At 37.1% G+C, this 17099-nt stretch overlaps 3 protein-coding genes across 3 annotated transcripts; 1 reads left to right on the top strand and 2 right to left on the bottom strand.

The window, feature by feature from the left end:
* Nucleotides 1-718: 718 nt before the first annotated feature.
* Nucleotides 719-6794, bottom strand: LOC146145446 (N(4)-(Beta-N-acetylglucosaminyl)-L-asparaginase-like). The gene is made up of 7 exons (XM_083389705.1): nucleotides 6630-6794; nucleotides 6110-6263; nucleotides 5442-5619; nucleotides 4249-4490; nucleotides 3630-3744; nucleotides 3050-3176; nucleotides 719-1960 (listed from the first exon to the last, which is right to left on the bottom strand). The coding sequence occupies exons 1-7, from the start codon at nucleotides 6745-6747 to the stop codon at nucleotides 1869-1871; spliced, it is 1026 nt and encodes a 341-aa protein (XP_083245831.1). The 5' UTR covers nucleotides 6748-6794; the 3' UTR covers nucleotides 719-1868.
* Nucleotides 6795-8075: 1281 nt separating this feature from the next.
* On the top strand, nucleotides 8076-9642 carry LOC146145445 (SCAN domain-containing protein 3-like). The gene is made up of 2 exons (XM_083390572.1): nucleotides 8076-9122; nucleotides 9313-9642. Exons 1-2 carry the CDS (start codon nucleotides 8076-8078, stop codon nucleotides 9640-9642), a joined length of 1377 nt encoding a protein of 458 aa, XP_083246698.1.
* Nucleotides 9643-11086: 1444 nt separating this feature from the next.
* LOC146145444 (ferrochelatase, mitochondrial-like) lies at nucleotides 11087-16233 on the bottom strand. Its single transcript, XM_083390374.1, has 4 exons — nucleotides 13922-16233; nucleotides 13428-13580; nucleotides 12700-12877; nucleotides 11087-12336 (listed from the first exon to the last, which is right to left on the bottom strand). The coding sequence occupies exon 1, from the start codon at nucleotides 16111-16113 to the stop codon at nucleotides 14929-14931; it is 1185 nt and encodes a 394-aa protein (XP_083246500.1). The 5' UTR covers nucleotides 16114-16233; the 3' UTR covers nucleotides 11087-12336; nucleotides 12700-12877; nucleotides 13428-13580; nucleotides 13922-14928.
* Nucleotides 16234-17099: the final 866 nt, after the last annotated feature.

The following is a 17099-nucleotide window of genomic DNA, read 5'->3' as shown; positions in this document are numbered from 1 at the left end:
GGGCAACGTTTTGTACTTCTCGCGTGAGCTCAAGATCGCAAAAATTAGGCAAAGCTTTACTCGTGGTTTAAACGCGGTGCTGTAAAAAAATTAGCAAATTAATATTTGTTTGAACCTTAAATTGTTTTACCTGCATGGTTACTTTATTTAGCCAGTTTTAACGTTAGGTATAGTTTTACTAAAACTATTTCCTGTGTTGACTAACTTACAATGTCATATAAATATACACCTTTTAAGATTCTCTTTTGTTAAACTATGAGTAGACCTACTATCTGTACAAAACCAGTTCTTTGTATTTAAATAATAGAACTCTGTCCTACGCTACAGTTAAATAATTAGAGTTTCCAATGGGTTTAATTTCCTACGTTGTTAAATCTCACTTTGTTATTTTGCAAGGCGTGCTGGCGCGGTCACCGGCAAACTGAAACTAAACGTTAGTCTCTTTTTCTGTCCCGAAAATACCGAGCAGAATATGACGATGAAGACTCACGACAAATGCAAAACGCTTCGCCCTGGTTGGATGACAACCTTTCAGCTGGCCAGGACAGGCTAATCCCGAAGAGGGCCGGTTTATTTGACGTTACGCTGCTGCATCTGACAAACTGCTCGGCACAAAACACGAGGCTTTGACAGTGTCTTTATTGAAAGTAAGAAAATAATCGCCCTAGAAGAAAGGGCGGATTAATCTCGGATTTGGCAAAATTTGCCGCCGCCGCGCGAAACGGGTTGTTGTATAACATTCTTACGGCACGGTTAAGTAATACAAGGGTTGAATCAATAAAATCACGCAGGAAATAAGTTGGTAAAACGAATCACATCACAAAACAAAACCCTGTAGGAGGAAAATGTAGAGCAAGGATTTCACTTTTAAGTCACACAAATACACTATTAATAGGTATTGCACAAAATAGCCGAAAACAATTATTTTAAACATTTTTAGGGCGCCTTACGATTTGGTAAGTATTTCTAACTTTGCACCTTTAGCGCAGTGCTTTCCAACCAGTGGGGCGCGACCCATTGGAAGGTCGCGAAGCTATTTCAGGTGAGTCGCAAAGCATCTCTAAATGTTACAGTTTTCTATTAGATCGGGAAATTATTGCATTATTATCATTACGTAACATTTATGCAACAATGTAACAAATACGTAACAATTAGATGTGTTTTGTCGCATTAATTGTCTTAGTACGTACGCCATTAATAAAGATGTCAGGTTAACTGTTCAAATATAAAATTATTACTAAACACTTTGGTCATATTTCATTGTGGGTGGCACAATAAAACTTGCATTAAAAGTGGGTCGCGAACTGAAAAATGGTTGGAAGCCTTGCTTTAGCATAAACAAAAATTAAATTTTCTAGATCAGAAACTACGCAAATTTTCAAGATCAAAAACAAACAAACAGTAAAATTCGCCACGACTTAATTTAACAAATTCTAAAAGCAGATTTATTTGCGTTAAATAATTTCTAAAAAACAGATGTTTGGGGTAAAATTTGCATTTAATTCCAAAAAATACTTACAAAATAACTTTAAAAACTCCATTCTGAATGACCAATTGACCTCACTATTTTTTTTCAAATTAGAGATATAGATTTGTCAAATCCCTAAATGCATTTGTCAATCTTTATATTTTGTCAATCATCCTTATCGTTAACTAAACGATTAATCTGTCGTTTTCGCAATAAAATTGTAGCACACATTGAAGGTCCTGACCACCTGGGTAACGTCCACAAATGATTTAAAAAATTGTAAAAAGCACATTTTCGTGGTGGTTATAAAGAAATACATTGAGGCTTCGAAACAAGCGGTAACAAAAGTTAAGGATTGCAAGAGCGTAGGTGTGGCGGCGCAAAAACTTAAACGAACGAATCACTTACAGGTCACAGCGTGAATTTGCGTGTTGGTCGACGAGTTGTCTCGCACGCAAAACTCGAACTTGGGAAATCCTGTGCAAGCCGCGCCTGTGGATGGAGAAGTATGTTAAAACAGTACTTTTCAACCGGGTGTTTTGTACACCCCAGGGTCTACCAGAATTGTTAAAGAGTGTACCACATTGATCGGGTGTACAAGATGTACAATACATGGCACAACATGTATGTAAGCGTAGTAGTCTGTAGGAAATATATTCAATTTGTTACACCATAACCAAATATTTTTCTTAATAATCGTTATTGGGAGGTGACTAGTTCTTCATAACGGTTAATAGTTCTTTTTGCAGTAAAACGGGGTTTATGCTTCTATAATTGCAGTGCATTGCGTGGACCGGGAGGGAGTATACAATTTCCTCAGTAAACGTAAAAGTGTGTACTGTTCTGAAAAAGGTTGACAAGCACTGTGCTAAAAATGAACAAACAAATAGGAATCGTCCTCTCAAAAAATGCGTTTTCGATGCCGAATAAAAATTTAAAAAACATTTTTTTAATATGTGTCTTAATTGCAATGCTTCCTCGCTGCTTAAAACAAAAAGGTAAGAGGTAGAGAAAACGTCTAAATGTTGATTTTTTCCGGAAAAAAAAACTAATTGGCGGTAGGATAAGTGACGTTTTATGTAAAAGAAAAAGGGAAGATTTTCTCACGAGCTAATCATTAGAATAATAAATCGCATTTTGCTTTCGAGTCCAGTTACACTCACTCTGTTTAAAAATACTAAAAAAATAAAATTGGTACACTTTGTATTTCTACCTTTGGTAAATCCTGTGGTTTTACGTTTGATTACGTTTGAAGTCCATAAATGGGGACCATTGACCACTTGGGGGCCCGTAAGCTAGTTTTGAGGGGTCCATGAAAGCCCAATCGAAATATTAGTGTATAATTAAGAAGTAATATTGATCAAAGAACAAAAACAAAACGGTTTTGCACTGAATGCATTAAGACTCCATTTCACTTTCACATGACGTCATTTTTAATTTTTTTGTCTAACGTGGTCCACGCGAGGCAAAAAACTTTTTTAGGGGTTTGTGGTAAACAAAGTTTAGGAACCCCTGCAGTAGAGGATAAAATGTACACGACGAATATTAACAGAGCGGCGTAAATTAACTTTCGTGTGTCACCTATTTGTCCGTCGTTGCGTACACCGATCAGGGCGCCGCTGAATTTGGGATAGTGCTTGAGAATGCGATCCAAGGCGTTTTGAGCAGCCACGATAGGGGTGAGGCCGTTTCTCATCGATTCAACAATCTGAACAAGTGTTGAATGTATCAGGTCAAATCCTAATTTTCGCTTTACTCTTAATTGACTTCAGGAACGCTATATGCGACAACGCGTTTTAGTGGAGAAAAGGTGAACTGATTTTCCATCTTGACGACGCATACATAATCTTTGATTTAAAAACGTATCTGGTCTGTGTACGCTTCAGAAAGAAACCTTACGATGTTTGAAATTATATTTGCACTCCTAAAAGTATATTAACTGAATAACACTAAGCTTACTTACGCATGCAGTGTTGTAAACTAGTCATTTTAAAACGATTTTAACCAAAGTCATATGTCCAAAAGACTTAAGTCAAGTCAAGTCATTAGTCGGAGACTTGAGTCAAGTCAAGTCAGTCAAGACCAGATAATCGCTTAAAATATTATCAAACCTTTATGCCCTCAAAACCGGGGTCATAGCGCACCCACAAACCAAGTTTACCTGATAGGATGGCAGAAACCTCATCATGACGTCACCATCTCCCGTGGCAACCGCGGCTCCTACACTGTCATCAGCATAAGCGCCCGCTCCAGCGATAGGGGAATCCCCAACGCGTCTGCAATGCAAATGCCATCTTTGAAAAACTTTTATGGGGATACTTTTTGTTATTCACACAAATGTCCACGTTTTTATATTAAGTTAAACAGAAGTTTATATGAATTGGGTTCACACCGAGTTTTTTTTTTTTATAGCTAGTTTAAACTTACTAACGTAAATTTAAGCTGTCGATGTAAAGGTCACAATTTTATACGTCTGCATTTTTTACATAGATATTTATATTCAAATGTGATTTTTAAATGTTAAAGAAAATTTTATTTGGGTTTTTATTCGCGTAACCAACCCGATATTTAAAATGTTAGTGAATTAATGTGGACCTAAGAAGGACTGCCGATTTGTCCCAGATAGTGATTGAATACCAATTGTCAAAATGTTAATGCAACCAATACTCGAAATTACATTGGTCGGCCTTTTAACCGAGGTATTTAACATTAGGCAGTTCGTCATAATGTTGGTGCGTTTTTAGTTTCACCGACTTAAATAGGTTACAGACTCTTAATACCCTGGTACTTTGTGCCCAAGTCCGTTGGTTGAAGTACCGGCCACAACACTGCCGTTGCTGTTGATGGCGACCATGCCTATAGTGTCGTGGTTCTTTTGAGTGATTCCAAGTGCGCTCGAGGAACTTAAGTTGAACCGACGGGTGTTCACAGGGACGTATGGTCCGCATGAGGTCTTAGGGTCCGGCTTCACGTTTAACCGGTAGTTGGGCTGGCAGTTGTTCCCCTGCCAGGTCTTCCATGTCTGTAAACACAAATATCGAAAAATGTTAATGACTTGACTTAAGTGCAATTAAGTCAAAGTTTTTAAATGATTTGACTACACATAGGCCTTTTGGGCAAATGACTTCACTTGACTTCAGTCTTTTGGACAAATGACTTGAAATGACTAAAGTCTCCTTTCAACAAATGACTTGCCTTGACTTAAGTCTTTTTTCGACAAATGACTTCGGTTGAAATGATATGAAATTGAGTTATTTATCTCAAGTTTTGCACGAAAAGCATTTTGCTTGAAGTATGTTGAGTTTTTGTTACTTTTTAATAGAGGATATTGCTCATAATTAGACTAATTTACCCATTTTTATAGTTTTACGATTCATTTTTATGAGAAAAACTTGACTTGTTATTTATTCAAAATAATTAAACTTGGACTTAAGTTCTTTCAAAAATGGCTTGGTTTGGAGTTTTTTTTTTTAAATGGCTCGACTGGGACATTTTTTACACTCGGAATGCTGATATACAGTATATATTGCAATGTATTTAATTATCCGATTTTTAAAATGTTAAATATCGTAGCATGCTGGAAGCCTTAGGCTTAGCGGCTAACCAATATCAGTTATTATGGATTTTAGTACAAGCAAGGTCAGGTTAGAAAAATGTGCTTGACTGACTATGGTTAGTCATCATGCTAAAGTAGGCATTTGTTTAACTAGGGTCCACGAATGCCTTGGGGATACGTTGATAAGTGATGTGGGGTCCAAGAAGGTAAAATCAAAATCTTTGTGAATAATTTATCACTTGAATTTAATTTTTAAAAGAAAAGAGATTAATTTAAAAAAAAACTCTGATGCCATCTCCCTGAATGTATTTAGACTCGATTTTGGTTTGATATTTGCAGGTGAGTTCGACCGAAAACAACAGGTTACTAAGTCGACTTTTTTCATTTTTATAATTAAATCTAAAACTTTACTATTACATTTTGAGAGCTGTTTGTGCCCAACGATTCCTCTTTGAATCCCATTTCCTTTGCAAATTGTGTGGCCAATTCCCCAACTAGCAGGGTGTGCTCTGTGTTTTCTAAAACCCTTCTTGCAACTCCAATGGCATTCTTCACTCTTCGCAGACACCCGACACTTCCAACATCCATTGTTGTGCTACAATAAATGCATTTGCAACTGCTAAAATGTAATATAAAAACTACCTAAATTATATTAAATTAATGGAATTTTATTTCAACAAATATACTATCTGCATTATTCATCATGCTTAATGACAGAAATCTAGAAACACTTTCTATGCATCATAAACAGTTTCTCAAATAGAAGCAACTACTTATTTTTTAGCATTAAACCAGGATTTTTTAGCATGTTGATTTTACAAATTTATAGGGTATTTAAACAATCATATGTGAAAAGTTCACTATAACATAAAACAAAGCTCCCGTAAATATGGTTTATTTGAAAACAGAGAATATACTTAAGTCATGATTATGTGTGTACAAATGTACATCTGGTAGATAAGAGCTTAATTAAGCATGGTTAAAAGAAAAAGAAAAGTAGGAATTAACCACTTCTTTATGATATGTAACCAGGCTGTCTAGGGCTAGAACATGGTGCATTTTTAACCAAAAGCAATTCAGTATACCCATCCATTATCATAGCATCAAGTGTGGTTTCCCCATTTTCGTCAGGGGAACCTCCAAAGCCCACTGTGCCATCACACTGGTCCACCTCACATTGTGTGCAACCTGCCTCTACTGCATCAGTGGCTGATGAGCTGGATTGAAGTGCACTCCATGCTGCAATTGTATGAATTTCAAAAAATGTAAAATCCTATTTTTAAGAGGACCTTTTTCTACTAACCAAACTGGGCAAGACATTTACTATTATTTAATGAATAATTATTTTGAAAAGCAATAACCCAGCAACACATTTTATTTGCTAAAAAACAGAAGTTTTGCTTATTTGTGACTAATTCTTTAATTTTTGTTTTTACTTTTTGATGAACCAATTATTTTTAAGTGGCTTTGCAAGCTGTAGAAAGTTTTTTTTTTTTTAAATTGTTAAAAATTAGTACTAAATCAAACTTTAAACATATCTAAATGGTTTGGCATCTCTTTCCTGTAACATGATTTTGAATTGGTGTCCAGCTATTAAATGCTCACCTGCATCACTTGCTTGTGGCCACGGCCAAGTATTAACAACAAGAGGTATAGTTGCCTTGCAGGTGTAAAGGTCCATCATTGTTATAACAATGGCAGCTAGTACGTGTTTACTAAACATTGTGGAAAAAGCACCAAAGCACTGGTTTTGAATGTGTTTTGACTTGTTAGTATCTGCATTTTCAAAACAACAAAACTCAAATGGTATATACATTCATATGTCATACTGTACAGCAGTGGTTTTCAACCAGGGTTCCGCGGAACCTAAGGGTTCCGCTAGTACAGGCCAGGGGTTCTGCCACTTCTAAATTGTGTAGCTAATTGATTGCACTGGGGTTCCTCGAGCCAGTGGAATTATTGCACTGGGGTTCCTCGAGCCAGTAAAATGTTTCCATAGGGTTCCACTCCAGCAAAAAGGTTGAAAAGCACTGTTGCACAGTATTGAAAACCTTGATTGTCATGCAAGCAAGTTGCATCACAATTTTAAACAGAGTGTCTGTATGATAATCACAGGGACTAAGCTAAGATTTTTATTTGGGGATGTCATAAAAAAATCAGCAATGAGTATGACTTCACAAGTTACGTCATTATACAAGTAATCTTAAGTTAAGGCGTGCCGTTCTAACAAGCTGCTATGCAATTATGTAAAGCGCAAAAAAATCGTTTATTGGTTTTGTAGTAGCACATGCAAGTCTAGAAACGTGATTGCGAATTAGTTTTAAACTTTGAATATTTTTAAGCGCTTCAATCACGGCAATCCGTACGCGGCAGTAAACAGAATTTGGTTACAGCTTTGTGTTTTCTGGCTGCGCCAGTTTAAAGGCATCTCAGCTAAATAAAGAACATAATTCAGCTTGCCATCACATACATGGTTGAATGAAGTTGCGTAAAATGTTTGCACGAATTGCAAACAATCATTACACTTTCGAGTACATTTTTATTTTTCAAAGTTATATAAGCCGAAAAAATATTTTCGGGACATATCTTGTTTTTGCCGCTATAAAAGTAGACATCGTATAATTTTTTAATTTCCAAACATGACGTAGATGGTATGTAGGTGCGATTTGCAGGTTTAAATAGTATGTTCCCCTAGCAGCCTCTAATTCAGTGGTTCCCAACCTGGGGGTCGCAGAGCATTTCATAGGGGGTCGCGAAGCTGTTGCTCATGCAACAACAAAAGTGAATGTAAGTAGGGCGAGGTACCGGTCCGCTAGTAGAATGTGCCTTGTTGTGTGTCACTCATCCAGTATGCGTCCACTGTGATGTAATAAATATGACTGTAGGTCCTACAGTAACGTTTATTACATCACAGTGAACGCATACTGTGTAGGACTAAGCGTTCAGTCACTGTAAATTGAAACTTTCTTAACAAAGTAGCCTTGTATATTAGACAACAGAGATCAGCCAAGACTCGAGATTGCTAAAAAATAGTTAAGGGAGCATCGTTCGATGGAGAAAAAACGAAAATACATTGAAGAGTACATTAACCTCGGCTTTACTTCTTTATTGACCAATGGTGTTGAGAAGCCACAGTGTGTTCTCTGCAACGTTGTTCTTAGCGCAGAATCATTGAAACCATCAAAATTGAAACGCCATTTGGAAACCAAGCACCCTCAACATGCTAAAAAGGATGCAGCATTCTTTAAGCGCCATGAAGCTGGTCTCAAGCGGCAACGGCTTGATGCTACTGGAAACTTTCATCAGGTAAATGTGGCTGTACTTCGGGCGTCCTATGAAGTCGCACTGGAAATTGCCAAAGGAAAGAAACCTCACACTATTGGGGAAACACTTGTGAAGCCATGCTTTTTAAAAACAGTAAAGCTGGTTCTCGGGAATGCAAGTGCGGCGAAAGTTAAACAAGTCTCTCTTTCTAACAATACCATCAAGAGACGCATATCGGATATGTCCAAAGATGTAACAGTGCAAGTGATACAGGAGATCAAGGCTTCTCCGATGTTTTCAATTCAGGTAGACGAGACAACAGATGTTAGCTCATGTGCTCAGCTTCTCGTTTTTGTCAAGTATATCAATTCCGGTGACTTCAAAGAGGAATTTCTTTTCTGCAGTGAGCTGGAAACTACTACAAAAAGTGCAGATGTTATGAAGAAGATGACAACTTTTTTTGAATCTGTCCAACTTGATTGGACAAATGTTTGTGGAGTTTGTACCGATGGCGCCCCTTCTATGTTGGGATCGCAGTCTGGCTTTCAAACACAAGTTAAGGGGCTTGCACCTGAAGCAAAGGGAACGCACTGTTTCATCCATAGATATGCGCTTGCCAGCAAAACATTACCAGCTCAACTAAAAGATGTATTGAATTCTGTGGTGAAAATCGTAAATTTTATCAAAGCAGGAGGTCTCAGCTTACGTCAGTTTAAAGAACTTTTCAAGGATATGAACTCAACACACGAAACGTTGCTTTTCTACACAGCTGTTCGTTGGTTCTCCAAAGGGAACGTTCTTAATCGCGTTTATGAGATGAAGGTTGAGTTTCAGGCATTTTTAGAATTTAAAAATAAAAGGGAATTTTTGTCATACTTCAATGATGATAAGTGGATGAACTGCCTGGCTTATTTGGCGGACATATTTGAAAAATTGAACTGCCTAAATCTGAAACTTCAAGGGAAAGACACAAATATTATACAACTCAATGATAATGTTTGTCTCAAAATTGAAAAACTGGCAGCGAAAAGTGCATATTGGGAACATTGCTATGTTTGACAGAATGTCCAGTGTTTCTTGCATCGAAGAAACGGGTGAAGAGTTCGAAGATTTAAAAAAATTGATTGTGGCACACCTGCAGACCATGGAGTCCGAGTTCCAACGTTACTTTCCAGAACTCCAAGAGCAAGAAGCTACACTTGTTCAAAATCCGTTTTCCGTTTCTTTGGATGCAAGTGGCATTCCTGATGAAATCCAAGATCAATATTTTGATCTTAAGAATGACTCATCTGCTCGAATTCGCTACCATGAAAAGTCACTCTCTCAATTTTGGTGTGAAATGTATGATTCATAGCCACAAATTTCTAAGCTGGCTTTTCAAGTGTTACTGCCCTTCGCTGCGACGTATCTATGCGAGAGTGGTTTTTCAGCTCTTCTACATATGAAAACGAAGGAAAGAAATAGAATGAATGTGGAAGACGACATGAGACTGGCTCTGTCTAGCACCCAACCTCGATTTTCACGGTTAGCTGCAGACCTACAAGGTCAACCATCGCATTGATTTGTCAATAAATGCAAGAAAAACATTTTTAGTGCTGCCTTTCTAATTATGCATTTAGGAAAGGATATAAGTGGGGCTCGCGGTATCTAAGAAAAATTTTAAAGGGGGTCACCAAGACAAAAAGGTTGGGAACCACTGCTCTAATTGGTGTCCAAAAAACAAAGTAGTGTGGCGTCATCGTTTTGCTTCTTTATGGCAATTTGGTCCTACCTAGCGGTAGCAATATATCCAATACGCGATTTGTTAATATTAGCTCGTGTGTTCTGCTCGCGAAGCAACGAACCGACTGTCAACATGCTGTGCTCGTTATTCTCACTGAAAAGGGGTCCCATCTGACGTAGTAGCGGCCCTGATGCCCAAGGAGGCCCTGATGAATCCTTTAAATACAAAGTTTGGAAATTTCACCTGATAAACGCAGTTTTTCGCGTCGTCTTTTCCACACTTGCGCAGAAGTTTGACCGAGAACGGCAATTTCCTAAATTTACTTATTATGACGTCAGGTTAAGGCGTAACATGGTGTCGTCCTAAAAAAAATATGATAAAAAAGCCGAAAGTTTGAACCGGCTCTGTAAAAAATCATTAAGTTCGGGGGAGATTTATGCCAGTAACTCTGAAACATTTTTAGCTTGCGGCACTCGAAAAGAATTAAAAAAACATCTTACCGCACCTAAAAAACTTTGAAAAATCTCGCCAAACCTAAAAAAACTATTAAAAAAGGTTTTTATTCCGTATCCTGACCGTTTACCTTATATTCCCACGGGTTGAAATATTGTGCTTCATTAGGTATTATGTCTGCAAAATTACAGTACATCTCTTCCCGGTATAAACCACATTTTATTTCCTATTCTTTAAATCGTGCAACTCTTTCGAAGTAGCATCTTTTTTTCGAATAGTCCCTTGAGCGCAAGTTGAAAACAAAGATTTCGAGTGTAGGAAAATATTTCGCACAAAGAGCAAACTTTCTCATATTGGTTATTTTATCTTCTATCCTTGCTGGGCAAAGATGAAATGAAACTGAGGGTTAGTTTATTTTACTGCATTAACAAAAAGGGCGGTTGCTTTAGTTTAGGGCAAAGGCAAAACCCTCCGCTGGGCGAAATTGACGTAAACCTTATGATTATATAGTCTGGTCGAAAATCGTGATTTTAAAACAGTTTCAACGACTGTGGCAACCTAATTGACAAAAAGGAGGCTTTTTGCTGTTACTTTATTAAAAATGTAAAATATCACCCGACAGTTTTCGTCTTTTTAAAAAATTAAACAGTACAAAGCACAAAACATGTATACATTTTTTTCAGCGATGCAAGCGCTACAGACAAAGTTCAATCGTTGGTTTATGGGTGCATAGACTATAAAAAGTGCAAAGTGCTATGAAGCGGTGAGATAAGCGCATTAGGCAGGCACAAACAATATAGCACTAAAAACAAAAAAATATGGTTGTTGTGAGGAAGGTAAAGTACATTCGTGTAATAATATGGTGATGAATATTAAATATATACAGTGGTTCACGTTTTTTGAAGATAAACGAATAAACACACTTCGTGTAATAATATTAGGCAGTGGTTTCAAACAATTTTTTTCACACAGTCGTTAAATTTGGAGTCTGCAAAATACACATTTTTTAGACATGTGAACTTTCGTTGCTTGTTGCCAAGCTGACTTTGCACATAATAGACACACATTTTTGATAAAAAAGTTTACAACATTTCGTGTAATAACAAAAAGCAATAGTTTATAACTTTTTCTTGCTACACATTCATTAATATGAGATACTGCAAAATATAAAAAAATTATGCAAAAGAGAAAAAAGCATGCAAAATGCTAGAGCTTGTTGCGACTTTGTACATAATAATCACTCATTTTCGATATAAAAAAACAACAAAAACTGACTTTGTGTATCACCTGGACATTTTTCTGCGGTGCAAATAAATTCTAAACTATAAAAGTGCCCACCTAGACGGTTGTTGCACAAAATAGGTAAGCTTTTCGACTCAAACAAAGTAAACGAGTACAGTTAACGGCGAACAACGAAAGAAAATCGTGCAACTAACGAATTAAACTAAATACAGCACTTAGTAAAACGAAAATCAGTTTGTTTGAATGTTTTATGATATATATATATATTTCGCTCGTAAAAGTACCATCAGTATCTAAAAACATAAAACAAAAGAAATCAAGAAGTATACGCTAGTAAAAACTGAAACCAACTGTTCAATGTAACGGATGTACCACGCTAGCCGCAGTTGCTGCAAATAAATGACGATGCAGTCTGCCGGCCCTGACATTGCGATTGCTATCGCTATTATTAGCAATCATCCCGACTGTGTCGTGGCTGTTGTGGTTGATGTCCAGCGAAGTTGAAGGGGTGTGATTCACCTGACGAGCATATTTAGGGAAGTAGGTTCCGCATGAGATCTTTAGCTCCCCCGACTTTGCGTTTGCGCGGAAATTAGGCTGGTAGTCGTTTGCTTGCCAGGTCTTCCACGTCTGTAAACACACGACAAACAGAAATTGCAATGTTTACCTGCTATTTTTTTCGTATAGATTTGACAACTCACAACTAAATGTGTTTACACATATATTAGGAATAGGTGTATTCTAACGTTGGAAAAATTATAGTTATTAATTATTTTTAAAAGCTTTATTGTATATTCTTAACTTAATTTTGAATAATTGCAAATCTATTACACACAAGTTTTAGACTCAGTGTCAAATGGTTTAAAGGTAATGTAACAAAAAAATGTTGATTTAGGGAACGCTTTTAAGTTCTAACCAAAAATTATATATTTTTTTTTAAATATTAAAAAAAAACGCTTGGTATGAAACAATTCAAAAAAGTTTTGCCATTACATTCTGAGAGCTATTTGTACTTAATGATTCCTCTTTAAATTCCATTTCCATTGCAATTTGTGTGGCCAGATCTACAACAAACAAGGTGTGCTCTGTGGTCTCCAAAACCCTTCTTGCAACTACAATGGCATTCTTTACTTTTCACAGACATCCTACACTTCCAACATCCATTGTTGTGCTACAAACAATATAAAGATGTTTAGAACCAGACATTATTAAGTATTGCGACATCCCAAAAACTTGCCAAGCTTTTCAAAGTTTAACTTTATTAGAACACCAGATAAGTTACAGAAAATGTTAAAACGTGTATGAAGAATAAGACAAAATAAAATTGACCTAGTTTATTTTTCAGTTTAGGAAATATACATTGGTTCAATGGTTCTCAATCAGTGATTAACTTTTCTTGTGGAACAGCTTTCTAGTTGTATGCAGAGTTAAAAAAAATTATGCAAGTGTAATATTGTACACAGTTGTTTATATTTCATCTTTGCCACATTTTTCAATCTATAATGTAAATTCTATTGCATACAGCCTTCAATGACGATTAATAAATTTTTTGAACCGGTGGTACTCAGATAGCGTAAAACACCCCTAAAGATAAAGCCGTGAAATGGTTAAGAACCACTGCATTAGATGACATAAAATATGTAGAAAATGATCAGTTTTATTTATTAGTTGGGATATGAATGACAAAATGCACGTACAAATAAAAAAACAATTCATTATACCTATCCATGATCATAGCATCAAATGTGGTTTCCCCATTTTCATCGGGGGAACCTCCAAAGCCCACTGTGCCATCACACTGGTCCACCTCACATTGTGTGCAGCCTGCCACTACTGCATCAGGACTGATAGGCTGGATTGGAGGGCACTCCATGCTGCAATTGTATTTTAATTTGTATAAAAATGCTTGTGACACGCTTTTCAGCAAACAGGGCTGTATGTTTAGAATAGTTTTGTTAGGAAAAGGGAAATTGAGCCTAAATTACTTAAGATATATTTGTTGCATTTATATTTTACCCTTGGTATACATAAACTGTTAACATTAACTGCAGACTGTCTTTTTTGTATGTTTTGTATAAAATAAGGTGAATTTTTGCTTGATTTTTTTTGTATAGTACAAATTATTTTTTTTTCAGGTTTTTATTTCATTCATTTAATTTTCAAACATATGAATTGGTAAAGCATAACTCTAAATACTAAGCAACCAAATCCCTACCTCCATCAACTGCTTTTGGCCGTGGCTAGGTATTAACAACAAGCGGCACTTGCAGGAGTGCAGGTCCATCACAGCTATTAACAATTACAACTAGCAGTGTTACTAAACATTGCACAAAATTCACCGAAGTGAAAGTTTGGTAATCATTATTTAGTATTTGCAGTTTATAAAAAGCATAATGCAACAAAAGATTCAGAAACATATGTGTTTAACATGTGATCTAGGCCTTCTAAAGCTGCTTCTTGACCAACAATGACGGCTTACATATCATTAGTACACTGAAAACCATTGCAGACTAACCGAATCTGCCAATCAATAATGCAAGCAAGGCAGGCCAACCGGGGACCGTCGCTCCACCAACGGAGCCACACATGCCCACAGAGGAGAAGTCAAGAAACAAACATATGCTAATGCTTGCAAGTACTGTTCGACTAATTCGGTTAAGTCTGCGATGGCTTTCAGTGAACAGCATAATTTGCAAGTGATATATAAGGATATTTACATTCCATGGAATAAGCCAGATGTTGAGTAGAAATACTGGAACACATATTTACAGGATAAAATAAATTCCAAATATTTTAAATAAAAAGGTGTGCAATCAAAGTACCACTTTTGTTTCACTCACACTAGGCTGATATATTTCTAATAACAGACATGTACATGTACAAAATAAGTTGGGTATATATTTACAGTAATGCATTCCATGTTAACAAATGGTAAACCCAATTTCAGAACATAGTTTTACATGTTAATTCTAAACAGTGTTCATGAAGGCAAAAAATGTTTAGAAAACTACTACATAAAGCCCTTCTGATTGCTACATATTTGTTTTGCATAGCATTAATTTTTGCATGTTGTGTAGACAAAGGCCATAATATGCAAAACAACATTTAAAAAAAAATACGTAAATATAGATATGATTGTCAAATACCCCAAATGCAGTTTTGATAACAAAGTATGAAAGTTTTCCCATATACAATACAATTTCTGTTGAGCAGTTAAAAAGCTTAGATTTGACCCTTTATAAAGAATTTTCTCATGTGGGCACAGGATTCATTTGTACAAAGCGGGCATCTCAGAGAAAGCTGTTTGGTGCAGACATCATTTGAATCAATGTGTTCTTTCACACAATCAGCCATTGCCTTGATAAAAATGGGGCTGTCATTCAGCGAGTCAGCCCTGTGGATGTTTTCAACTTTGCATTTTTCAGCAAGCTCTCCCATGTATTCTTTGTCGAGTTCGAACAAGGTTTCTATGTGATCGCTAGTGAAGGCAATTGGCACCAGGAGAAGGTTTTTAAAACCCTTTGAGCTTAGTCCTGTGATGGCTTCATCGGTTTGAGCTCCGAGCCAAGGTAGGGGTCCCACCTTAGATTGCCATACTAATCGGTAAGGGTGGCTATGGCCGAGTTTGTTCATCACCCGGCTTACAGTGGCCGCTACCTCAGCAGGGTAGGGGTCACCCCGGTTGACCACTTTCATTGGAAGTGAGTGGGCAGAAAACAGGATGACCACATCTTTTCTGACCTCTTCAGGGAACTTTAGCAGGCCCGATTGCGTACGTTCGGCAAATGCGTCAACCAATCCTGGGTGGGTCGGCCATCTGTCGATAACACTCCACTTCATTTCGGCAAGGCTCAACTTCTGCTTTCTGTAGTGTCTCGAAATAGCATTAAGGCTGCTTCCAGTGGTGGAGCAACTGTACTGCGGATATTGGGTGAACGCAATGGCCCTCTCAACTCCATCTTTGAGCATTTGATCAATGGCATCTTCCGTTAGCGTGGGCACATACCTAAAGCCAATATAGTGTTTGTGGGGTGCAGTTTTGGGCGAAATCTGATCAAGGATCTTGGCCATTTCGCTTCCTTGCAGATCAGTCCAATACTTAATTGGTGAGCCGCCACCTATCTCTTTGTACTGTTCCTGAATTTTGGGGGTTCGCCTGCCGGCAATAAAAGGTGCCAGCCGATTCCTTGCTGGCAACGGTAACAGGTCAGGATCTGAAAATAAATTGAGGAGAAAACTATACACGCCATCTACCGTTTCGGGACCTCCCATGTTTAGCAGCAAAACCCCTGTTTTTGGCTTGTTGGATGAACTGCTGTAACAGCAACTTGAAGCCACAACACTGTTATTAGCTTTCACGTAGCTAATAGTGTGCTTTGAAAATCCGTCAGTAAACCTTTTCAACATTTTTCAGAATATTGTCGGTTATTAGTAAGAGCTAATTGTTCTTATCCTTAAGATACGTAGTAAATAAAACAACAGCCTGGTTAGTGGTACACATATTTTTTTTAAGGGGGCGACTACTGACCACCGTACTAGTTGACTGACGGGACTCCCAGATTACAAACTGAATCCCCTGAGCAAGCCTAACTTTCTAACCAGTACTGACATATTTCGCATTGCTTGAATTGATATAGCGCTGGTCAGTTGCTGACCGGATTAGCAAAAGCGGGCCGGTAAAAAAGATTAAATAGAAGGTAAAAACTCGTGTTAAGCAAACAGACGTTGAACACATATTCTGCTGTCTGTGTACTTTTAAACAACAAATCAAGACAGACTACTTTTCAAATGCAGCGTCATTCTGCGGCAGGATGCAACGTCATGTGCAAATATCCTGAATCCATGACTACACAGAACGCAGTAATCACTGGTTTGGGAAGTTGTTAAGAAACTTAACGTTTTTGTTGCACGGCAATATTAAATATATGCGCCTGCTTTACACCTTGATTATTTTTACTGTCTTAATTTGGAGGCAGATCTTGTTTAAATATTGTTTTAGTCAAGGTTTAACTTATATAAGTGAACAAATATTTTTGTTATATAACACTTCAATTTAGGGTAACTACCGTATGGTACTTTTTGAATACTCAACTGGTTTACACTAGACGCGTCTAGCGTTGGCGTAAAACGTTTTTAAAAAACGACTCTTTAAAGTTTTTCTTTGGTCCTAGCTGAGTAGTATTGGACTTTTCACAATTTCTGTATTAACACTACTAACTGAGCGTCTGCAATAAGGTTACTTCTGAATTTTCGCGACTGAAGATTAATTACCACCAAACAGTGGAAAGTATTGAGCCTTAGCTGACTCAAGTTTGCGAAGAATTTCAATTCTACGTGTTTGACTAATTGCAATTCTAATTTAATTTAAATGGCTTTCTAGTTGTCCTAGTACA

Source organism: Ascidiella aspersa, chromosome 5 (genome assembly GCF_963924565.1).
Source record: "Ascidiella aspersa chromosome 5, kaAscAspe10.2, whole genome shotgun sequence".
Taxonomy (NCBI): domain Eukaryota; kingdom Metazoa; phylum Chordata; class Ascidiacea; order Phlebobranchia; family Ascidiidae; genus Ascidiella; species Ascidiella aspersa.
Note: the sequence above shows the minus strand (reverse complement) of the source record. Positions and strands in the feature narration are given on the sequence as shown.